Raw genomic sequence first — 25,567 nt, 5'->3', positions numbered from 1 at the left:
ACAGCTGAGAATGTGGGGGCCTTATAGAGACAATCCCCAGCCTAAGTTAGAAAGAAACTGTACTGCTTCCTTGCCCAAGCCTTCAGATGCACTCTCCATCATCTTGAGATTATTCAAATTAAATAAATAAATGTTTGTCTAAATTTAAAAGAAAAAATAGACTAAAAAGCAATGGCGATGTGTACATTGCAATTCATTTTCCTCATCCATTAAAAGTGTGCGCACATCTCTTGTGGAAGAAGACCCTGTTTAAAATTCAGAGCAAAGGTGCATATCATGGACTTTGCTGGCCCGACACAGCTATAGTGGCTATTTTCAAGGCTGAGAACATCAGATGAACCCAGTGATCAAATTGCCGTCATCTGAGCAATAGAAGCAGTCAATGTGGAGGAAGCGGGGAAAACACAGCAACTCTTCTAGGCCAGCCGAGTTTCCCTAATCGCAGCTGAAATCCAAGAACTGCGGCTTAATTTTCTTTTTTCTAAAAACAGTGATTTTGAGGACCCAACAGTGTAAGAATAGAAAAATGTGGTGGCAAGATAAAAAGAAATAAGAGGCATGAACTTTGAGCATCCAGGCCAGCAATAACTGCATTGTCTTTCTTATGTGTCCACAAATATTCCTGCTCAAGAGATTTGCTGCCTGCATGTAGGACAATGTCTTCCAAACTTCTGATAACTGAGATGCATCTTTTTACCACTCAATTTAGGGTTGTTGCCAGGTAAGAAACTGTATTGCACAATGCAATCAGTCTGAGCTCCCCCCCAAAAGCAACTTCCACTTTTGGTTTAAAAAGCCATCCATTTACGATTGATTTACATACTGTGGTACAGCCTTCTCTTTTCTTTGCAGGTAGAACTAGAGAGGGCACTGCCACCTTGTGGCCATTTCCTCTCTCCACAACCACCTGAAAGCAAGCAGAAAAAAATGGGAGCGCTTTGGGAGAGTGCATAGTCCTGTCTAACAATGTTGTAATATAATATCATGAAGCCTGGGAGTTGTAGTCCATCAACATCTAGGGACCTAAGGCGGAGAAAAGCTGATCTAAACTCTCATATCCCAGCTCAGTCACTGAGATCATCTGCAGGAGTGTTGCTTCTTGTCCTCTGAATTGGTGAGGCTCATTTGACAGCAACACGAAACAGAACCTTTTGTGTCTTGTGGAATGCTGTGCCAATAGAGATTTAGCAGGTGCCTTCTATTTTAACTTTTAAACACCTGCTGAAAACTTTTTTTATTCTGCCAGCTCCATGCAGAAAATTAAGAATGCACCTTTCCATAATAGTTCATTGGTGGTCTCTCATTTTAAATTTGTAGTGTGTTTTTATTATGTATATAAATTATGTAAACCGCTTTGATATTTTTTATGATATAGCATTGCATGATTTTAAACATAAATGAATGAATGAATGTTGGGGGAAAGACCTCAAGCGCTGATTTCTACCTGTTGTACAAAAGGTAGTGCCTGGAAGTGGGCACACAAGCTAAATTTGAATCCAGCCAAGATGGAGGTGAGGCTACTGAAATATCCCAATGGTCTTGGAGTTATGAATTTGCCTGCTGCCATTGACTCTGTGACCAGATGCAAGAGAGGGCCAAGATCCTGCACCTTCAATAGTTATCCAGAAGAGGAAATTTCTGCAGGTGCAATTTGCAAAAGTTTGCAACACCCAAGATAGGAACAGGTTTTTAAACAGCGTCTCAGGTGTTGTAGTCCCAAAGAATCCTTGGATTTGAGCCCCAAATACCCATCCAATCGCTGCCTCCTGCACCTATTTTTTTCATGTTTTGACAGCTTCTTTGTAACACTCTTTGATTAGAGGGAAGTTGCTTGCTACTCTAAACATCTGTGCTGCAGAAATAAACACATCAAGAGTGCAATGATGGGGGAGAAATATGATTCAGCTCCCATTTAATCTACCAAATCCAAACATTCCGCAACAATACAAGAACTGAAAACACAGCCAGACTTCAAGATTCGGGATGATCCAGACTTTGTTTTGCTGTTGTCACCGTAAGGAAGAAGCACCCGATAAAAACAAATTTATAACATTATTAAACATCAAAAACTCATCACACATCTTTTTTTTCTTTTAGACCTCCATCAACAAGTCTGATAATTTTCCGTAATTATCACAAACCTTCACATTTCTTAATTTATATTGCACTATATATATATCTTATCTTACCATGTTGTTTAAAAAATATTTCTACCAAATCTTCTTACAGAGCTTCTTGAAAACTTACAAACGTTATATCATTATCACAAATATTTTTAATATATTCTGTAAATTTACTCCAGTCCTCAGTGAATCTTTGGTCTCGTCGGTTGCGAATCCTCCCTGTCAATCTGTCCGGTTCCGCGTAATTCATTAATTTCGATCTCCATTCTTCAATCGTAGGCATTTCTTCTTGTTTCCATTTCTGGGCCAAAAGAGTTCTGGCTGCTGTTACTGCATACAGGAATACTTTCTGATCGTTCCTTTTTATTTCACCACCTAATATTCCTAATAGAGATGCTTCTGGTTTTTTAACAAATGTATATTTCAGTATTTTCTTTATCTCATTATATATCATTTCCCAGAAGCACTTCATTTTTTTACATTCCTACCACATATGATAAAATGTCCCTTCTTTCTCTTTACATTTCCAACATTTATTACTCACCTTATACATCTTACTTAATTTAACTGGTGTTATATACCATCGATATATCATTTTCATAACATTTTCTTTAATTGTGGTACATGCCGTAAATCTCACCCCTTCCTTCCACAATTTTATCCAATCATCAAATTGAATGTTATATCCAAAGTCTTTGGCCCATTGAATCATAATTGATTTAACCTCTTCATCCTTCAAATGCCATTCCAATAATAATTTATACATCATAGATAAATTTTTAACTTCATTATTCAATACTTCTCGTTGAAACCTAGATTCTTTTTCAAAATAGCCTCTTTCTGCAACCTCTTTTCTAAACATTTCATTAATCTGAAAGTAATGCAGCCAATCGTTTACATATTCTTTCACTTCTTCATATGGTTTCATTTTCCACTTACTTCTCTCTTTCTCAATTAAACTCCCATATGTTATCCACCTCCCAGTCATATTGATCTTTTTAACACTCATCACCTCTAATGGTGATAACCAGCGTGGTATTTTTGGTTCAAGTAGGTTTTTGTACCTACCCCATACCTCAATCAGAGATCCTCTAATAATATGATTTTCGAAACCTTTATGCACTTGTTTTTTTTCATACCATAAATATGCGTGCCAACTGAATCTATTATCATAACCTTCCACATCTAACAAATCTGTATTTTCTAATTTCATCCATTCTTTCAACCAACATATGCACGATGCTTCATAATATAATCTCATATCTGGCAGGGCGAAGCCTCCCCTTTCTTTTAAATCTGTTAACAACTTAAATTTTATTCTCGGCTTTGTGCCCTGCCAGATATATCTTGAAATCGCTTTTTGCCACTCTTTAAATATTGCAACTCCTTTAATTATTGGAATTGCTTGGAACAAAAACAGCATTTTATTGGAAAATTAATAAAAATTATATTTTAAAAAAAGGAAGAAGCACCCACCTGATAGTAAGAGAAACACTTACAACAGTTTCCGTGGTGCTCACACACACACTTTGAGCCTCTGCAGCTGTCCACAGGTCTGGGCCCTATGAAGGAATTGCAGCAACCTCTTCCAGCTTATATACCCTTCTCTGACAGGTTGCATGCCCAGAACCTGAGACTCCTGCTGCACAAAAATTGCCTCTGCTCTTCCCTTTCCAAGCCCCTCCTGGTTCTAAGAGACAGTGGTGTGGGGGAAGAGGGGGAATTTACTGACCCATCCTTCATCTGACCCATCTTTTCTTCCTCCGCCACACCCTGCTGCAGGGCAGGAGTCGGGAGCAGGGCAGGAATAACTCAAAAGGTGTCAGTGAAGTTACTCTTTATTCAAAGGAACAAACCAGCTCAGGCCTAGTGAGCGCAGCAACTCTTCCCAATAGATCTTGCCCCAATGAGGCAGCTGTGAGACTGAAGGTCCCCTGCCTTTCCACAGCTCCCTGTCTTCTCCTTCCCCTGGGTCCTTCCCACGCAATCTGAGATTCCTGGCGCCTTGTCTGTCTCTGCTCTGCCCTCTTCATTCCTCTACAGGTTTTGGGAGACCAGTGGGGAGGGCAGCTGGTCACAGCAGGAGTGGGAGATCCCCTGGCTTCCTCACCAGCCTGACTCATTTCTGCCTCTTGGCCCCCCTCCTCTCCAGCCTCTGCGTCAGCCTCTGATCCTAAACTGCTCTCTGCCGCAGATTACTCCTGGTCACTAAGCCCTGTTACATCTTCAGCTTCCGTCACCTCCTCCCCCCAGTCTTCTCTCTCAGTCTTCTCTCTGGGCTGCATCAATAGGAGTATAGCATCTAGATCAAGGGAAGTAATAGTGCCACTGTATTCTGCTCTGGTCAGACCTCACCTGGAGTACTGTGTCCAGTTCTGGGCACCACAATTCAAGAAGGACACTGACAAACTGGAACGTGTCCAGAGGAGGGCAACCAAAATGGTCAAAGGCCTGGAAACGATGCCTTATGAGGAACGGCTAAGGGAGCTGGGCATGTTTAGCCTGGAGAAGAGGAGGTTAAGGGGTGATATGATAGCCATGTTCAAATATATAAAAGGATGTCACATAGAGGAGGGAGAAAGGTTGTTTTCTGCTGCTCCAGAGAAGCGGACACGGAGCAATGGATCCAAACTACAAGAAAGAAGATTCCACCTAAACATGAGGAAGAACTTCCTGACAGTAAGAGCTGTTTGACAGTGGAATTTGCTGCCAAGGAGTGTGGTGGAGTCTCCTACTTTGGAGGTCTTTAAGCAGAGGCTTGACAACCATATGTCAGGAGTGCTCTGATGGTGTTTCCTGCTTGGCAGGGGGTTGGACTCGATGGCCCTTGTGGTCTCTTCCAACTCTATGATTCTATGATTCTATGACCACTCCTCAGGCTCTGAGTCTTCTTCCCGTGGGGGTTCCCCAGCTGGTGCCTCCCACCACTCCACCCCTGCACACCTTTCTCTGCCTTGGACTGCCCTGCCTCCCCCTCCTCAACTGGCTCCTGCCTTGTGGGTTGCGCCACACCCCGGAAATCGCTGGTCCCCTCTAAGTCACTCCCCTAGTCCTCTGCTTCAGGCTGATAGGCAGGGCAGCCTGTGGGAAGCACTTGCCCCTCCCTCCCTGCCACTGGGAGTCTCTTGCTCCCTCACCTTAGCTCTCTGGGCAAGTGAGCCGAAGCCTTTGCGCATCTGCCACCTCTCTTTGACTCACCCAATCCCTACCCAGAGTGGCAGGGGGTTAAGTGTCATGGTTTTAACTGACACAGAAATGAACAACAGCTAAAGGTAGATTGCAGAGGTTTAACATGGGTTTTTCCCATGGGGCACTTGAAGCTCTTGCTAAGTTAATGATTAACTAACTGATTGTTGTTCTCTGAGTGTTGTAACCTTAGATCATGCGAGAGGTATTGGGTTGCAAAATCTCCATTTTGAAGGGAGTTGCCTTTGAGTCTTTGTCTCCCACACTCAATGGAGTGAAGAGGTAAAAGAAGCTATCCTTAAGGGAGAGCAAACAGTCTGTGGAGAGAGACCTTTGCTTATAGGTCTGTTTGGATTATTTCGTGCTTTGTAAGATGCTGGACAGCTCAAGATATTGTATGGATATTTTAGACGTATCATTTGATGCATTCTGTTTTATTTTAAAGAGTTCTATCAGTAAAAGTTTGAATAATATTTTCATGGGTCTGGACAATGATTTATTCCAAAAGGAGTCAGTTCCTCTGCTTCCAGTCACTTCAAACTGCGCAATATTAATATCTGCAGCACAGGTCAGGGGGAGGAGAGGAGGAGGTGACAGCTCTGGTCACTAGCATGCCTGCAACCCCCCTCCCAGGTGCTGGTGGAGTGGTGTCCTCCCTGCTGTGCCATCCAGAAAGTAAGCAGGCAGAGGCAGCACCTCTGCCCATTCCCGCTGGGCAGTGCCATGGGGCCCAGTCCCTCCCTGCTTTACAGGGCTAACTGAGGACAGGGAGATTGGGAGCTCTCCATCTTGGGTGGCAGGATGTAGAAGAGGACAAGGCTTGTTCACTTTTCAAAGTTGCAGAAATCCTCTCTTCCTACACAACACTTTGTGCAGTACATCCGCCCACTTTTGCGTGCACACACACACACACACAGCCCTGAGATTCAGAGCCTCATGCTCTACCGAGTAGGGTCCCCAAAGCATGTTGTCAGCCCACAACCTGGACCTGGTGCCACCAGGACCCCACTGCATCCCAAGAAGCAAGTGTGGCATGCTCCGTGAACCTGGGCTGATTTGATTCCTACATTGCCCTGCCCTCCAACATTTCTCTGATGAAAATAGGGACACCCTATTCTCCATCAGGGAGCTTCTTCTGCGTTTGATCTCACTGCACACATAGACGTCATATACACATCAACACTGGTCACCTTGAGCCAAGGACAACCTCTCAGCCTCACCTCCTCACAGGGTTGTTGTAAGGAAAAAATGTTCAAGGAAAGGGATCATGTATTACACCTTCAACAGATATTTTTTTTATAAGATATTTATTAAGATTTTCAAGAGATTACAAAGTAAAAAGAAAAAAGAAAAATACAAAAAAAAATAGTTAAAAACAATTCAGTCTTTTCGTCACATATTTTTCATTTGCTTATTTCCCGGACCTCCTCACGCCTCCCTTTTCTGTATTCCAGTTCAAATTGTTAATTCAGCAAATCCCTCCCCACTTCATTCATCTTAATCTTCAATTTTAAAATATTATAACATTAAATTTTTACCTATTAATAACCATTTTCTCATATTCCCTTATAGCATTACAGCTAAAGACCACTTAGTTTCTATCCAACAACATTCTAGCATTCATGAATTTTACAATATTTCTGTAAATAATCTTTAAACTTTTTCCAATCTTCTTCCACCGACTCTTCTCCCTGGTCTCGGATTCTGCCAGTCATTTCTGCCAGTTCCATATAGTCCATCACCTTCATCTGCCATTCTTCCAGAGTGGGTAGGTCTTGTGTCTTCCAATATTTTGCGATGAGTATTCTTGCTGCTGTTGTGGCATACTATACCTTCAACAGATAAATGGAATGAAATAAGAGTTTAGCTGTAAGCTAACTTGAGTCACTGTCAGGGAAAAAGGCAGGATGTGATGATGATGATGATGATAATTAATGGAAACTGTGAGAAGGACCAATAAAATATCAGAGAGTAAATCTTATTGAACTCAGTTGGACTTAGTTCTGAGTAAAAATGCTCAGGATTGCAGTGTAAGGTTGCACAGTTACCTGGGAGTAAGCTCCATGGAATCCAGTGGGACTTACTTCTGAGTAGACATGTAAAGGCTCCATTTACAACAAAGGAATCGACACTCCCTGTGTTTCTTAGGAAATGGCTGGCTGCTGAAGCATTGCAATTAAAGAATTTAAAACGGACTGGTGAGTTTTTCCTTTCAAAATTATAGGAAGGATGTCCTATGCCAGGGTGACCGTTTCCTTCATTTGGTGCAGGTATTTTATTTTCAGGTGAAACGGACTCTCTTTTTGCACCCACACCCCTTTTAATTGTTCTCCAAGACATGGAGGTGAGGAAAAAGGAAAACTAGGAATCAAGTCAGAAAGCAGGGTGGCTTCTGGAATTCTGGGACTGTCCCTGGAAAATTGGGGCACTTGGGGGGGGGGTCTGCATTGCAGGGAGTTGGCCTAGATGACCCTTGGGATCCCTTCAAACTCAATAATGCAGTGGTTCTCAAGGGGTGTGGCAGGAGAGGGTGGCAAGTGTGGTGGGAAGGTTCAAGGACAATCCAAGAAACAGTTAAACATTTCAGGATAGTATACTATAGTATAAAAATATTTTTATCTGCAGCATATGGGTGAGAAGATGAATTTGCTTGCCTCGAATTAAACCTAATATAAATGAGATCACCCCGCAAAAGGGAGTTCACAAGCTTCACTGAGTTTGTATAATACCTAAGAGGCTCGACTACAGTTATATTTTGGGAATGATTCATGTTCTTATGTAGCTGCGTTGTTTTCTGCTTTCTGGCTGTCCCATGATCGTGATCTAAAGTTGTTGTGCTCTGAGTTATCAATCAAGCCCTGTTCGAAGTCACTGCCTTTTGCTTTCCGATGTGCGTATTTCTTTGCAATGTATTGGCAAATCTGGCGCGGCGCGAGCGAGCAACCTCTCCTTCCGAAAGCCAGGACCAGAGCGACCAGGGTTGCTCTTTTGCGCGTGCTCGCGGCGGCGGCCGCGCGCCTGGCGTGACGCAGCAGCAGCCCCCGCCCTCCGGGGCGGTCGGGTGACTTCGCGGCGGCGCGCACAGCCTCTGCGGCTCTAGAGGCGCTGCTGCCCATCGCGCGCCCACTTGCCGTCGAGCGAAGCAGCAGCAGCAGCAGCAGCAGCAGCACCCGGAGGCGGACGAGCCTTTGCGCGGGGCAGGTATGGCGTCGGCGGCGTCGGGGAGGCGCGGGGGGCTCGGCCACGGGCGCGGCTGGCTGGCTGCTCTGCTCGGGGCGCGGCTCTTGGAGACCCTCGGCGTCCCTGGCCCTCGGACTCCCCGGGCGGGCGGGCGCTGCTGGCGGCGGCGGCGCCGCCTCCTCGAGGACAGCCGCGCTCCGCCAAGCCGAGGGTTGGACGGGGCCGGCGGGCGCCGAGCTAGCAGTGGCGTAGCGTGGGTTGTCAGCACCCGGGGCAAGGCAAGTAATTTGCGCCCCCTAACCCGTGGATTTGCGCCCCCTAACCCTAACCCCCAGATGTTGCGCCCGGTGCGGCCGGCCCCCCCTGCACCCCCCACGCTACGCCACTGCGAGCGAGCCCTGCTCCGGGGCGCCTTTTCGGGCAGGTGGGCGGGTTTGGGGTGGCGCGCCTTGGCGCAGGCCCGCGACGGGGAGGCGGACGCCGCCCCCTGCCCGAGCCAGGCGCCCCCAGACGCGCTCGCCTCTCGCCCCCGTTTCCCGGCAGGTGCATCTCCTCCTGGCTGCTCGGGGCTCGGGGTCCCAGCCCGCCCCCGCCTTTGTTCCTTAGGGGCTCAGGAGACGCTGGGAAAGGGGGGCGAGGTTCTTCAAAGCAGGCTGGCAGGGGGGTCCCTGAAATTCAGGTCTTCGCCAGTGCTCGCCTTCAGCTGGGGGCAGTGGCGTAGCGTGGCTTGTCAGCACCCGGGGCAAGGCAAGTAATTTGCGCCGCCTAACCTGTGGATTTGCGCCCCCTAACCCGTGGATTTGCGCCCCCTAACCCTAACCCCCAGATGTTGCTCCCGGTGCGGCCGGCCCCCCCTGCACCCCCCACGCTACACCACTGTTTCCTGGCAGTTTTATTCTCTTGGCAAACCGCTTTTGTAGCTGTCAAGCGGTTTATAAATTTTAGGATTTTTTTTTTTTTAAGGGCATTTTCAGAAAAAGCTGCTCGTGGCTCTCAGCTGTTCCCTCTCAGCTGCTCGCTCCTAGTTTGTGGGAGGGTGGATTTAAGGCGTGACGGGGGGGGGGGTTGCGTGCGAAGAAGGGCAACCTCTCCCCACTCCGCCGCTTTGCTCCACCCTGGCAGGCAGGCTGGCAGGCTGGCTACACGCGACGCGCTCGGAGAGGGCCTCCGGATCGTCCCCCGGGCTGGGCAAGGGCTCGTTCTCACGCAGCGGCTGTTGCGCAGCCTCGCCGCCGCCGCCGCCCTTGCTCCTTCGCGTGCGGGGAAAGGCCGCCGGCAGCCCTGGGAGCGCCTCCCTCCGCGCCTTCACACGCAGCTGTGCCAGCCCAGCAGGCGGCTCCCATCCTCCCCGAGCCCCGGCCGGGCTAGCGGGGGTTGTGAGCCACCTGCAGGGAGCCGGGGGTCCTAGCAGGCTCCCTCGGAAGGTGGAGCGGGGCCCTCCTTCGCTGGAGGTTGGATGGCCAGCTGCGAGGAATTCTTAGCAGGCTCGCTCCACCTCCTCCTCCTCCCGACTTTGCAAGGAATTAGCAGGCTCGCTCCACCTCCTCCTCCTCCCGACTTTGCTGCTGCTGCTGCTCGGCTTTTTTCCTCTACCGACGGCACGCTGTGCCTTGGAGAGGTTCCCGCTTCCTTGAGGGGGGCCGGCCAAACGCGCCCCCCAAAATGTTGCGCCCGGTGCGGCTGGCACCCCTGGCACCCCCCACGCTACGCCACTGGCTGGGGGGTTTTAAAGGGACGGGTGGGGAGAAAATCTGTCCCCCCATTATAGCTCTTCTATGAAGCTCCCTGGGTCATCTTGGCCTGGCCAAGCCCTCTCAGTCCTCCTATGGGAGTTTGGGCTGAGAGGAGGAGGAAGAGGAGGACTTGGAAACCTATATATTGCCCTGAGGTCTCTGGGTTGGAAAAAATGCATACAGTTTTATTCAAACTAGACATCTGACTGCAGCATATTAATTGATGTCTTGCTAACTTGGCAGTAGTAGGACGATTTTTTTTGTAGCAACAAATTAACATTTCAAGAATGTCTTAGAATCTACCAAGGGAAGTCCACGCTGATCCCAATTCACTATCATGATTATATGACCTGTCTGAAAGTATGAAGCTTGTTGCAAATATGTAGCTATGTAGCCCATAGAATAGAGGCAGGTTCTTGTATTAAAGGCCATTTTGCATTTGCTCCTGTCTCCATTTCTTTTCCGGTATTGGGCTGTAGTTTATTTTTTCCTCCCCACATGCTCTTGAAATTTATTTTATTTTATTTATATCCCACTTTTCTTCTGATGAGCTGAAGTGCATAGTTCTTCCTCACCCCATTTTATCCCTGTGAGGGAGGTGAGGCTGAGAGGTGGTCACCCAGTGAACTTCATGGCCAGTGAGGATTCAGAGCCTGGTCTCGCAGGCCCTACGCTAGCACTCTCACCACAGCAGCACGCTGGCTCTCTTTAGGCAGTTTCACATTAGCTTTGATGTCACATACAGTTTCTGATTGATCAAGATTGTCTGACACCTTTCCCATTAACTCCTGAGTAAAGTTTCACTTCCTGAATTTTCACCTCGTAAGCAAAGGAAAACAATACCCTGCATACGTCATGGGCCATGTGGAAGATGCTCACTTGTTAAATAGAGTGTTTCAGCTGCTTCCATGATTTGCAGTAATTGTGTGAGTAATCTGTGAGTTCTCCAGTCCTGCCTCTCTTAACCCAGTTAAAGGTTTTTGTAGGCAGCTGCACTGAAACTTTTCCACTGTAATTGAGTCGAGATGCACATTGCTGGTTTGCATGATCACATGCCACAGTTGTCACACTGTGAACCTTCCCCTTCTGAAGGGGCAGAGTGCTTCCTCTTCCCTTCCTTCCAGTTTCTCCAGTTCATTTCAAAAAGTTATTTGCCGTTTCGCTTTCTGTCTTGCTTTTTAGTCGTTTTGCTTTCTGTCTGGTTCACAGTAAGATAAAACAATCAAATTACAACAGTTAAATAACACCTTTAAAACCACATGGAATATGAAATAAGGCCATGGATAAAAATAGTAAATTCAACAATAAATAAAATAGAACAGTATAAAACAGCTGGAGCAAAATAAAGCAAACCTACTATCCATGGGAATGCTCAGACAAATAGAAAGGTGTTCACTTGGTATTTATGCAGTGGCTGCTGGTGCAATTGAGACATGTGGGGGTTTTTGCACCTTGGGCACCAAAATGTGCCCTGGTGACTTTCAGGATTGGAGCAAAAGTGTATGAAAGCAATATAAGTGCAGTATGGCTCGAGCCCTAGTTGGGCCTTCAACCATCATGTGGGGGTGGGGAGTGTGTAGGGGCATCGAGGTAGGGAATGTGCTAGACCTGCCTACAAAGTCCCCTCCCACCCCACCTGGAATAGGAGAGTCTGGGGGAGGCTGCTAGGTGTGTTTAGACTGTTGCGCTGATAAGGCAGGGGGTTTGCCAGTACATGAAGACTGAATTCATTTAGAATCCCCCTTTGCAAACCTTCCTGTTGAATGTGGGAAGGTCTCCTGGCACGGCTGCCCCAGCCCATGTTTCCTTTCAACTGCCTGAAGAAGGTTTGGTTGTTTCGTAGTTTTATTTGGGTCCTCTTTCAGCTTACTCTTCAGAATCTCCTTAGCAATATGCTTATCTGCAGGTTGATAGCTGCTGAAATGACACAGAACCGAAGTCTGATCAGATTACCACTGTAAGCAAGTGAGGTCATCTTATTTTCAGGAGAATTCTGAATGACTAAGAAGTTTCCTGTTGTGCACAAAACTAAAGTTTGAGGCCCAGTGTGGAGGCAATATGAAATGCTTCCTGGAAAAGTGCAAAGGATACTGAGTTTGGAAAGTTCAGCCTCGGGAAATACTGTAAGAAGAAAAAGAATCTTGGCTGACTTGAAAAAGGAAAATGGCTGAGTGTTCATGATGGATATAGTTCTGTCTTCATGGCATAAGACTTCAAATATTATTGTGTGTGCAGGGATTGAATGATGCTGCCACCTATTTAACATAATATTTAACACTAATGTTATTTGTGACTCTTGACTCTAATGGGCTTGAACAAATGACTTAGAACTTGCTTACTGTAACCTGAATTCCATAGGCCTTGTGGAACCCGTCCAGAGGCACAGACCGTCTAGTCCAGCAGTGCTGGTAATGTGGGGAATAGGGCTGGGCAACGTCAGCTTTTCAACATTGCGATGTATCACCAGCCCAACATCGTGATCTGGCAGTAATACACTGCAGTGTTGAAACGGAAAGTGGAACAAGCTGTATTGGCCCTGAGCTGAGGTCAGCACAGCTTCTTCCTCCCACAGGATGCTGGGGTCAGAGGGAGCCAGCCGGGCTGTGGTAGCCAAGCGCAGAGTCCGTCAGGCTCTGTTTGCAAGGAGGCCTCCACCTTTGCTTGGCGGGGCAGGCAGAGAGAAAGAGGTGCCCAGCACACACCCCATGCCAAGGTGGTGGCGGATGAGACCAAGTGCATGTGGGCTTGCCTCAGCCGCCACTGCCTTGGCACAGATGGGGGGAAAGTCTAACTGAGCCCCCCCCCCCATCTCTGCTTTGCTTGAGCTGGAGGGGAGGGGCTCTGTTAGACTTCTCCATTGAGGGGCAGGCAGCTGTTCACCCCTCAACAGAGGAATTTAAATGAGCTGCCTGCCTTGCCCGGCCGATGTAGCTTGTTCTTCCCTCACCAGTAGTGAGGTGTCAGTTTCACCCGGTGGTATATTGCAAGTGAAACCGCCATTGCTCTTGATTCCCTCTGCCTCCAGCACCTGGCTGCAGCTTGTTTCTGCTTCGGTGTGCTGGGCACTGGTGGCAGAGGGACTCAGTAGCAGTGGCAGCACTGTCCCTTGCAATGTACTGCCGGGTGAAACTGCCATTGCAGTCTGGCCCTCGTACCAATGAACAGTATTGATACATCGCCCAGGCCTAGTTGTGAAGAGTGGTTTCAACCAGGCCTAGGCTGTGGTTTCAGATCCTGGAACTAATCAGAGTTTAAAGAAACCATAGTTCCTAAATTCAGACATCACTGGGAACTGTTGTTGGCTACATTCCTTCATGGTTAACCTTCCAGGGACCTCCTGATGCTAGGGAAGATCAAATGTGAAAGCGACTTCAGCAATGGATGCTGCCCTTACTGTTGTACAGTAGGCTACACTGGGTATTGATATCTGCCTCTCTGTCCTGGCAAGCAAGCAGGCAGTATCACAGTGCAATGGCCTATTTTAGCCCTGCAAAAGCACTCAAGCAGGTCTGGTGAGGGGCATGGCCTGGTGTGGGTCCGGCAGGCTAGTAGACATGCTTAAGCTATGCACTGAAGGTTCCCATCCCTGGTCTAGGGAGTGAATAAATGGCAGTGAATTGGAGAAGTCCTGTGTTGTGGTTTCCCCTTAGCTCTGGGTTAGACTCACTGCCTCTTTTCTCCTTAGAGCCTTTGTGAGGTTGACTTTCCCTCTCAGCCGTTGATGTGTAATGGATGCCATAGGGGGATTAGGGTTTCACAGTGGTCAAAGGCCTCCAGGCAGGTGGCCATCCAGGGCTAGCCCCAGTGCTTCCCCAGCAAGGTAAACAGAGGACATTTTGGGCTTCCGCTCCCATCGTTGCTTACCACTGGCCATGCTTGGTGGGAGTGGTACTCCAGAACATCTGGTGGACACCAGGCTGATCTCCGGTGGGTTAGGGATAGAGGTGAAAGCTATTTCCTGGTTCTGCTGAATCTCTCGGCTACTTTCAATACCATCAACCATGGTATCCTTCTGGACTGTCTAGGAGAGCTGGGAGTTGGGGACACTGTTATGCAGTGGTTCCGCTCCTTCCTCCTGCGTCGTGCCCAAAAAGTAGTGGTGGGGGATGAGTGCTTGGACCCCTGGGCGCTCACTTGTGGGGTGCCTCAGGGCTCCATCCTCTCCCTCTTCATATAGATGCTTTTTAACATCTATATGAAACCGCTGGGAGAGATCATCAGGGAGGCTGGGTTTTCACCAATATGCAGATGATACCCAGCTCTACCTATCATTTAAATCAGAACCAGGAAGGCAGTGAATGAGGGTATCTGGATGCTTTTGGGGAGGGGGTGGATGGTGGTCAACAGATGGAGGTTGAATCCCGACAACACAGAAGTACAGTTTCTGGAAGACAGGGCAGGCAGGGGTGGGGGATTCTCTGGTTCTGAATGGGGTAACTGTGCCCCTGGGAGTCATTTTGGAATCGCAGCTGTCCATAGTGTCAGTAGGGGAGTCCTTAACTTATGACACACCCAACTCAAATCTCTCCCTCCCTCCAGTATATTCTGTTTAAACTCTTACAGGCCTGAACAGGTCAATTTCCTCTCTCTCCTCTGACCCCCATTTTCCTTGGGGATGGGGGGCTTGTTTTCAAGTGAACTCTTAAGCTCCATGTCTCAATTGCCCTAGTTCTCTTTCTTTTAAACTCCTTTCTCTTCCCCACACCATAGAGGTAGGAAACGCCTATAGAAAACATTGGACAAATCTAGGATTTTAGTTTTCCCATGATTGGGTAGCAGCAAGTCTCTTCCCTGCCTCCCTGAACACATAGATCGCAGCAGCGACGGTTGCTCCTATCTCTGGCATCCCCTTGTATTAGGTAAGCCCTCAAGACTTTTCCTGTTGCACATTGATTCTGAAGTAACACGTCAATGTGTGTAGCATTGGAGCCATTCCTCTTCTTTTTCTCCCTGTTTACTTTCTGGCTGTTTTACACCTCTCTTGCTTCCTTTCCCATATTTTGTGCTTCTCCTCTCTTGCCTCATTCCCATTCCTTCCCCTCCCACAGCCTGATCTTACGCATTGCTACTTGGAAGTCCTTTTCCTAGTAGGTGGGACTGGTACTCAAGGAAGTCTGCATGGGGGGACTGGGGGGGGGGGGTCACACTTAATTTTATATTGATTGTGATTATCTTTCCACTTTGTCCTTTCACGGGGCTGCCTCTCCAATTTTCTTCTGCTAGAGCAGTGCTCTTGTCTTCCCTACAGAATAATAACAGGCATCTGGGATTCCTTGTGTTGTAGTTACCAAATGCCAAGAGAAAGGCACTCTGCATGTGCTTGGGTATAAACATGACCTGGATGCCTCCCTCTTTTCCACTAATACTAGCAGGTGGTTAAAGGGAGCTCACAGGACACCACGCCTTGGAAGCTCAAGAGGAAAACTGAGCAGAAATTCATACTTTCTCATGGGAATGGGGAATGCGTGCCGTTGATAACAAATGGTGTGGGAAAGACAACCTATCGCTGTTTAGAGGCACGACTTCTCTTTTCGTTCCAGCGGTTCTCAACCTGTGGGTCCCCAGAGGTTGTTGGCCTACAACTCGCATCATCCCTGAGCTCTGGCCTTGGTAGCTAGGCGTGATGGGAGTTGTAGTTCAGCAACATCTGGGGACCCACAAGTTGAGAAAGGCTGGAACTTTAGGCCATGCTCATTGAGAATACCAGACACACCTGAGAAGGCAGCAGCAGGACGTAGCACAGCAGCCACCCAAAATAATCGCTGGCAACCAAGCCTAGTCACAGTTTGTCCAACTCTGTTTCTGCCAGGGGTTAGCAACTGGTCCAAATCAGGCCCTCAGAGGGATGCTTCCTAGACACCCCCCAAGTTAATGGTGAAATGTGGATGAATGGGGAAAAGGCACAGATGGAGCACAGCTGTGGATCTTGGCAGCTGGGAAATCTCACTGTGGTCTTGCTAGTGTCACCTGCCTGTGGGACGTCCTCTTGGAGGTTCTCCTTACTGAGTTCTCAATAGCATCCTAAAACACATCTCTTCACACAGGTTTTGGGTTTGTTTTTTTAAAGATACAGTGATGCCTCGCAAGACGAAAAGAATCCGTTCTGTGATTCTCTTCGTCTAGCGGTTTTTTCGTCTTGCGAAGCAAGCCCATTGACGGATTAGCGCTTTTAGCGGCTTTTAGCGGCTTATCAGCTTATCGTATCAGCTGATAAGTGGCTTAGCGGCTTAGAAAAAGGGGGGAGGGAAAAAACCCCGCAGGAACTCGCAAGACATTTTCGTCTTGCGAAGCAAGCCCATAGGAGATTCGTTTTGCGAAGCACCTCCAAAACGGAAAACTCTTTCGTCTAGCGAGTTTTCCGTCTTGCGAGGCATTCGTCTTGCGGGGCACCACTGTAAATTGCCTAGGATCTTAACCAGTGAAGGATGGTTTGAAAATAATAAAGTATTGCTCTGGCAAAACTAGTTTTTTAGTTGAGGCAATACCTGAATCCCGCTGTTGTATAAAGCAGGGTGACTTAGTTTCAGTTCAAATTAAATGGGGCAGGCAATGCTGGGATCCAGTGGCTGCTGAATTAAGTGGCAGCATCTTTCCACAGCACTAACGTCAGTAACAGAAATTCCTGTGAGGTTCATAGGGAAGGCATGGCTTGTGGAGAGCGCGTCTTCCTGGAATGCTTTTTGGTCAGTGGAGATGCTACTTCCATAAGTTGCTAAATGTAATACATGTGTAGGAGAGTCATTGGTTGCGCTTAAGCTACTCAATTGCAACACGTTTTAAGGAAATAAAACACGGAGAGATAAAAGTAACTTGGCACGCCATAAGTATACTGTACAAGCATTTCTGTTCTTCAGCTTTTAAGTTGATAAGGAAGGGAGGTAGAAATTTTACGTATGTGTAGAGAGCAGCCCTGACAATGGGCCATTCACAAAGCAGCAAATTGTCTGTACATTTTATGACGTGCTTGGTAGTGTTCACAGCAGGGTGGATAAAAATCAATGATTTTTTTAAAATATATATTAAAAAAATGGATTTTTAAAATTTATATTGGATTTTTACAATAAAATGCTTTTGGAGGAAAAATCTTTCTAAAGATAGTTTTCTATTTAAGGTACATTATAGTCCAAATGCTATTCATCAGGAAATAAGGATTTGTTTTAAGTTTTTCATGTGTTCTAAAACATAGTCTTAAGTTTTTTTAAAAAAAACACACACCATTTAACCACATCAGTTAACAAACATGGATGCATATGCTATAATGTTATTGTTTTAGTTAAATAAATTGATTAAATTATTATTAAGGAAATTATTATTTTTCTACTTCCATAAAGTACTGCAGAAACGGTTAACATTTTAAACCTCACAATAATTTCATAATTACCTGTCTGTGTATTTCTAACAGTATAACCAAATCTGTAATTTTTGATATAACTGTAAAAACTACTTTGAAAATTTATTATTCCTGAAATTTTATTATTCCAAAAATTAAACCTTCATCTGGTTGTATATTAAGATTATACCAGCAAGAATGAGTCTTTCTGTAAAAAAAATTTATTTAAATCAAGTCTTACTGACTAGCAATTTAAATTGTGATTTAAATCGTGATTTAATTTGATTTGATTTAAATCTGCAGATGATTGATGTTTTCTAAAATGCAGCACTCCATCCTTGTGTTTGGGGCTGGCCACATACTCTGTTTCTTCCTGTGCCTTTTCCTGCAGCTTGATCCCTATAGCTGACCATTAATGTTTCTGGAAGAGGGCCAAAATTTGTTTTTGCCAGGAACTCATTATTGCTCTCAAACTACTTCCCATTTAGCCACTCCCTTATTCAATGAGGACCATTTTAAAAGCTTGACTAGAGGCTTCAAAAACTAAAAGCTGTATTCCTGGTCTTGTATCTGCCAGCAGTTCTCATGGTGTTGGACATATATTAGTAGCTGAAATTTCTGGAAGAAAATGTGCAATGCCTGAAGGACCGCCTACCTACCTGGACCTTGCGGTCATCTGAAGCCCTTCTTCCTGTGCCTCCTCCACGAGAGGCCCTGAGGGTGGCCTTTTCTGTGGTGGCTCCCCATGTGTAGAATAGTCTCCCTAGGGAGGTTTGCATGGTGAAAACATTCCTCTTCAACCAGGCCTTTGGCTGATTTGCAGTCTTTTAGATGTGTGGAGGAAGGTGGGGGTTATTGGTTGGTTTTGTTCTTGTTTTTATTATGTCTTTTGTGTTTTTATATTGTAGTTTTATGCTGTGAACTGCCCTGAAAACTATGGATGAAGGGCAGAATACAAAATTAATAAATAATAATGCTAATAATAAAAGTAGCTCAAGGGTGAGTTGAGAAATAAATTCCCTTGTTCACATCTCATGCCAGTTGTGACCTCACTAGAGAGCCCTCAGGCAAGAGAAGAGAAAGCTCAGCTCATGAATATAGGAAGGTCTATCTATTGTCCATCTATTGTCCAAGCTGACTCCCCGTGGGGCTCCAGGGTTTCCGGCAGGGAGCTGTCTCGGCCCCACCTGGAGATGCCGGGAATTGACCATGCTCTTGTCCCCGAGCTACAGCCACCTGCTTCCAAGCTGACAAGAGATGGAACCAGGCAGCTTCTTGCCAAGATCTCCGTCTCCCTGTAACAGCCATGTAACATGGCCTGTGTAGCTTTCCTGCCCCAGCCAGTGAGGTAGAGTGGAGAAATGGCCAAAATGTGCAACACACAACACCTTGGCACAGGTTTGCAGTCTTCCTCAACATGGATGGGAGAAGGGGGAAATGCCACACTGGGGTGAGCTCCTGTTGATGGTTAATCAGTATTGGCTTGTTTTTAATAGCACATTGAAATGTCTTGTAGCGAATTGTTTCATTGTACATTGTCTTGGTATTGTTTTCATTAGGTGGTCTATCAATATTTTAAATAAATAGATAAATTTGATGCTGCAGCCCCATATAGAGTCTGTGACTAATGCTGCCCTTGGAAGTTCTTGTGAAATATTCCTGAAGAGTGTTCCTGTTTGAAAGGGGTCAGACTCAGTTATGATTTCTGTCGCTTTCAGCCAGGCTGCCTCTCTTGTCTATTCCTAATATTAATTTGTTACAGGGATCTCAGTACAAGTGGAGAGCAGCAGCATTCCTTTAATGTTGCACCCCTGTTTTGTTTTTGTGTAAGCCACAGCTCAGTTGGCCTGTCTGCTTTGTGGGGGACCAGGCTGCTTTTACACTGCATTGGTGTTGGATGGATTAAAGTCTCTCTGCCTGGGAGGACGGAGCCAGAATTTATTTGTGGCTGAGTATGGCAATTGCTTCAGGTTCTGGGGCTTTTGAGAAAATCAGATTAGCAAAGTGTCACGAACACCAGCAGGAGGCATGTGGAAAAATCACCTCATACTGATGACTAGCTACGCCAGGTTGACATGTAAATAAGCAGAGGAACCATGGATTGCACCTTGGGAGATGACATAAGCACATCCTCTCGAGATGTTGAACTGAAGAGTGTGTAAACAAAGCCACTGAGAAGGCCTCTTTTAGCACATAGAAATGGGAGGCCAAAGCTCACTAGTGGAGAAGGCAGAAAAGAGGGTTCTGGTGACTCTTAGACCAGTGTTTCCCAACCTTTTTTGGGCAAAGGCACACTTGTTTCATGAAAAAAATCTCGAGGCACACCACCATTACAGCCCCGTGATGTCAGCGCGCAGCGTCACGCCGGGAGGGACGCACGAAAGTGTAAGTTTCAATTTTTTCCCCTCCCCCTTGCCTTCCTTCTGTGCCAACTGCCAAAAAGCCAAGAAAAAAGCCAAGACTTTAGGGCAGCAGGTCGACACGGAAGAAGCTCCTACCTAAGGACAGGTGCGACGGCCGTGTCCTCTTCTGCCACACTTGGCAGCCCTGCCTCACGGTCGTGACTCCCACCCTGATTTCTCCCCGCAGGTTGAGCGGCACAGGCAGCCCAATGTGTCCAGCCCAGACACAAGCCCCGCTTCCCCACTCTAGATCCTGAATGCGACCAAGTGCTCTGGACTCCCGAGCAGGGTGGGAAAGAGGACTCGCATCTGGTAGCCTCCGGGCTCCTCGCCTGCTCGAGGGATGGCATTGCAGGCAAGCTGCCGGCCGTCGCCATCGCCGCCCCCTCATGCGAGTGGACCTGCCCGGAGTGGTGGGCCGGGGGAGGCTCGCTCTCTGTGGGGATGTGGCCCGCACGCGCGGCCCCGCTTCCTCCTGCCCAGGGCTGAGCTCCTTACCCGCGATCTCGGTCTCGCGCACACGGATCCCACTTATTCCGAAGCTCGCGCCACTAGCCGGGGCTCTCACACCGTGCCAGGGCGAGGCGGCGCGGCCCACTGACGTCATCGCGGCTCGCCGCCGTCCTCAACTTCCCTGTTCCCTCCCCTCCCTCGGGTCGCCGTGGTTACCGAGGACTGCAAGCTGCTCGGGCGAGCGTGGGGCATTAAGTGGGAGAAGGAAAATTAAAATTAAAACTCGCCTGAAGGCCGCCTCTCCGGATATCTTTCGAATTTTTTTAATTTTTCCCGCGGCACACCAGGCAACGTCTCGCGGCACACTAGTGTGCCGCGGAACACCGGTTGGGAAACACTGTCTTAGACAGTGATGGAGAGGGGACCCTGGAGAACAGTTTTTCTGTCTCTGATATTCCACTTGACCTGTCCCCTCCTGCAACTTGTTCTTTCAGGAGGTTGACCATGCCTTAGAAGGGGCACTGGGCCAAGTGGCCTTGGAGACCCCTACAGTTATATCATGTCTAATAAGAAACACAGGACCTGAAAAGCTGCCTGCTCCCATTTTTTCAATGGCAGTGACTTTTCTGGGAAGGCTGAAATGGCTCAGCGTAGTCTTGAAGCTGCCTTCTGCTAACTGTAGGGAGCCAGTCTCAGCGGCATGGGCTCCCGCTGTCCCTGTCAGCTGAGGGTGCCTGAAGACAGCGATTCCCTTAGGCTGTGTGGCCACTTTTGTGACATGCAGCCGGACAGACACGCCTGACTGCTTTGGATATAATCAGACTTAAAGATCACATAGTCACAAGAGTGACGTGGATACACAGGGCTGCAGGCTGGGTTACTAAAGGGATCTACTGCGTTCTGGGCTGGTGTGGGCCTGGTATCTGTTGTTCAGAAACCGAGAGCCAGCCTTGTCCTGCCCTGTCTGTCCTTGGATCATTAGCTCTCCTCAACGGCTGATTAGCATCTGGGATGGTAAACAGGTTTCTTGTGTTAAGGCTAATCAGGAACAAAACTGGTTCAAGGCAACTGTTTTATCTAGAGAGGTGAAAAAAGATCTAGAAAAAAACAGGGTTGTTTTTTTTTAAAAAAAAGCAGCAACTGAGGGGTGCAGAATGGTTGGGGGGGTGAAGATGCCCTCCTTACAGGGGTCTAGTGGCACATTTTCTAAGTGCAGGAGCACATTTTGACAGCCCTCATAGCTGGAATCCAAAATATGAAGGCAGATATGTTGATCCGCTATGTAGCTATATAATAAATACCCCCCCCCCAAAAAAAACCCACCAGCTTTACATAGCATAATTGCCTTTTGATCGGGGTCATCTGGTGGCAATAGAATAGTGAGTAGCAGAGGTGATCTAGTGGCCAGCCTTTGGGGATTTTGGGTGGGGAGATTGGGGGGAGGGTCCCCATCCCTGATTAGACATGTGTTGTCCCTGCAGTCCTGCACATACTGTTGAGGGAGGGGGCGCCACTGAACTTAGTGGTTCTTGCTTCTGACCACATCACTTCAGCTTGTAAATATATCAGCCAGCTGAAATGCAGCCTTTATCTTTCAAAACCAGAAGTGCAAACAATCGGTCAAAGGTTTTATCTGCTAGCGTGAAGCAGCAACCCTGCCATCAGAGAAAAGCAGCTTCTACTTAAACATTTTCCTCCTGTGCTCATTTGCCACACAGAGAAATACTAAAAACAGCTTGCCTGCTTCTGCCTTAATAGCCTCTTGATCATGAGGTTTGCATTGCATGCAGCACAAACAGTCACGCCCAGCCCTGGATCTCTTATCAAAGTCCAGTTCCAAATCCATGCAGCTCAGCTCGGTGTTTGCTCAAAAGCGATATCCACATAGTCCAGGCACACAGTGACTGCTTGCAGTGCTGCGTTAAGAGAGGACGCAGAGCCCTTGCAAGAGCAGGGAAGAAGCAGCTTTCCAGGAGGCCGCCTGGCCCCTGTGCATGATGCCATTCATCTTAGGGGAGTAGATCTGGCCGGCTAGATTGTGCCCTGGGGAGTTGCAGTCTGACAGGCATGAACTAGGACGCGCTGCACTCTCTTCTCTTCTCTATGACGTGACAGGCGAGAGGACGAGGGAGGGTCCTGGGCTGAGAATGACAGTCAGCTGAAGGCTGGATTAAGTTATAATGCTTCCCATTTTGTAACTCAAGTTTTCTGAGCAGGCAGGAATATCCTAACTTTGCTGTAATGGAAAAATGCTAGTTCATATAACGAAAGCGATGGCTTATACAACCTTGGAACATAGTCCACCAGTGCTGCAGAATTTTGTTGCTTAGAGACAAGACACTGATTTCTGCTTGTTTTCTGGTAGGGATGCTGTCGTGTACAATTAGTTGAAAGCATTTTGTTTGTTTGTGGGCTGGTCATGTGGGGGTGGAGGCCTGGAATGTAAATAGTGCTTATTTGCTTACCTTCATTCCTGTGCATAAATATATTTAAAGCAATTCCCATTGATCAAAAAGCTGAGTTTAGTCCTAAGCAAACATGCGGAGGATCATGCCCAAGTCTTCAGAAATGTTCACAAGCAAGGGCTGTTAGCCACCAGGCAAAATAGTGTTTCTCCATGAGATGAAATGTAAATGCTTGTGCTGACAGTTTAGTTATTCATAATTTGCAAACTGAACATATTGCAGAGCTTGGAGGCTTTAAAATAGTATGCAGCTGTGTGGACAATCCTGGTAAGATTCAGGGTAGCATCTTCTAGATCAGGCATAGGCAAACTCTGCCCTCCAGATGTTTTGGGACAACAATTCCCATCATCCCTGACCACTGGTCCTGTTAGCTAGGGATGATGGGAGTTGTAGTCCCAAAACATCTCGAGGGCCTTTGCCTGTTCTGGATCCTTTCTGATCTCTGCATTCACTAGAAAAACATAAGAAGTATTTGACTTATTTATATTGGGGGGGCATATCTTCCCATGTCCATGATGTGTATATGTATATTTGTATAAAGGTGTATACTTGTTGATTTAATTATGTGTAGCTTTGGGTTGCTGCTTTGAAATTGAACTGGAATATTTCCTGAAAGAGTACTAGCATTTAGATCTAATGGCTCCTGGAGTCAGGCATAGTTTGGGCTGTGTAAGTTTTGTGCTTTATCATAATACTCAAAATCATGTGCTTGACAAAACTTAATTCTGTGACTTCTGTGTATCAGCAAAACAGCAGTATTTACTTTCTGCAAAGTCATGGAAGGGTTGCAGAATTCTGTAGAAAGCATTCATGCACTACATCTGATCACTGGACACATGAGTCCTTGTCAGTCATGGTCTGAATATTTTCTGAACCCTGTTTGTACAACCTTAGTGGGTAGGGATTTGCTCTAATTTAAAAAGAAAAGCAGAGACCCTCGGCATGCCTTCTTCTGTGTGCACAACCCTGGGCATCAATCATGCATTGATGTTGTGTGTCTCTCTAGACATTTTCATGCCTAAGCCACAGCTCTGTTTGGGGAGATGTACTGTGTAAAGCCTATGACTGACTAGACTGACTTAGAATCATAGAATCATAGAGTTGGAAGAGACCACAAGGACCATCGAGTCCAACCCCCTGCCAAGCAGGAAACACCATCAGAGCACTCCTGGCATATGGTTGTCAAGCCTCTGCTTAAAGACCTCCAAAGTAGGAGACGCCACCACACTCCTTGGCAGCAAATTCCACTGTCAAACAGCTCTTACTGTCAGGAAGTTCTTCCTAATGTTTAGGTGGAATCTTCTTTCTTGTAGTTTGGATCCATTGCTCCGTGTCCGCTTCTCTGGAGCAGCAGAAAACAACCTTTCTCCCTCCTCTATGTGACATCCTTTTATATATTTGAACATGGCTATCATATCACCCCTTAACCTCCTCTTCTCCAGGCTAAACATGCCCAGCTCCCTTAGCCGTTCCTCATAAGGCATCGTTTCCAGACTTAGAGACCCTTATGGTAGGAGATCAGTTTGTGAGGGACATCACGATTAAGTATTTTGTAAACAAAAGTTGCTGTTGAAATGGCTGGTGGTAACGCATGTTCCTTGTGTACGTCAAAGTAAAATCTGTCTCTGTCCTTAGGAAACACTTGGCATTCTACATGAACTACGAAAACCCTCCGCCATATCCTGGCCCGGGCCCAACTGCCCCATACCCACCTTACACCCATCAACCAGGTGGACCACCTGTTCCCGGTCCCTACCCTGGCTACGGACCAGAGCCCGCAGGGCCATATCCAGTAGGACAGCCAGGCTACCAAGGCTACCCTGCCTATGGATGGCAGAATGCCCCTCCACCTCCGGGACCAGTCTATGCAGATGGACCTAAGAATACAGGTAATATTGTCTGCTGTACGCATGGAGCTGCGCCGCTTCATGGTTTTTCATGAAGGTTTCCCCCTTCTGTTACAGATCTGAAACAATGTGTATGTATGTTCCAGTCCTAGGGGGCTTGGTAACAACGTGAACTTGGGAGGAGGGTACTTATTAATATTCCATGTGCTCTGCTCCATCTTGTTTGTTCTTTTGAAAGAGGAAGAGATTTCTGTTATGGTTCTCCATATTGGAGGCCATTGGCTTCCCTTTGCCTGTAGTTGCATCTCTGGCTTTCTTGGTAAAATGTGTGACTTTCTGACCGTAGGAATTTGCTATCCTTCTGTAAATTAAGTTCCAGCCCCTTTTTTCGACACCTATTTTAATGGTTGTTATCTGTCCTGGACTGGCAGGTACTGTCTTGAGATACTGTAGTATCTTCCTGTTTTCTTCAGGCCCTGTGGCAATAGGTCACTGCAGAGAATGCCAAAGAGCAAAAGCATTGGCGTTTGCACAGTAGCAGCCTACTCCACGTTCCATGGGTGTTTTTGAGGATGGGCTGGGATTCTTTGCTTTAAAACAAACCCAAATTCAGTGGCTATTAAATTATAGAAGATAAGGCAATTAAATATATGAAGGTTAGGCAACTTTTAAAATTAGTTCATGTGACTTGCAAATGCTACACAAGTCTTTCCTGAAACAATGGAGGCTGCGTAATATTGGGACTTCCAGGGTTGTGTCATCCCTCAGCTGAGGGTGTTTTGCATATAGAGGGAAATAGTCACTCTCCTGTGTGAAATCCCAGGTAGCCATTACTGTCACTTCATGTG

The 25,567-nt window shown here is 46.9% G+C and overlaps 1 protein-coding gene across 3 annotated transcripts in view; it reads left to right on the top strand.

The window, feature by feature from the left end:
• Window positions 1-8,395: 8,395 nt before the first annotated feature.
• CYSTM1 (cysteine rich transmembrane module containing 1) overlaps window positions 8,396-25,567 on the top strand; it is a 35,353-nt gene continuing 18,181 nt past the window's right edge. The window contains exons 1-2 of one of the 3 annotated variants that reach the window (XM_083519806.1): window positions 8,396-8,510; window positions 24,508-24,761. In XM_083519806.1, coding sequence (XP_083375932.1) covers window positions 24,527-24,761 — 235 coding nt within the window. In that variant the 5' untranslated portion in view covers window positions 8,396-8,510; window positions 24,508-24,526. Of the gene's footprint in view, window positions 8,511-14,938; window positions 15,082-22,636; window positions 22,769-24,507; window positions 24,762-25,567 lie in introns of those variants that run through there. The other 2 variants (XM_083519807.1, XM_083519808.1) reach the window with 2 other exon arrangements.

The sequence above is a fragment of the Podarcis liolepis genome (assembly GCF_965112155.1).
Source record: "Podarcis liolepis genome assembly, chromosome: 8".
Classification (NCBI taxonomy): Eukaryota; Metazoa; Chordata; class Lepidosauria; order Squamata; family Lacertidae; genus Podarcis; species Podarcis liolepis.
The sequence above is the reverse complement of the archived record's forward strand: the minus strand, read 5'-3'. Positions and strand labels throughout refer to the sequence as shown.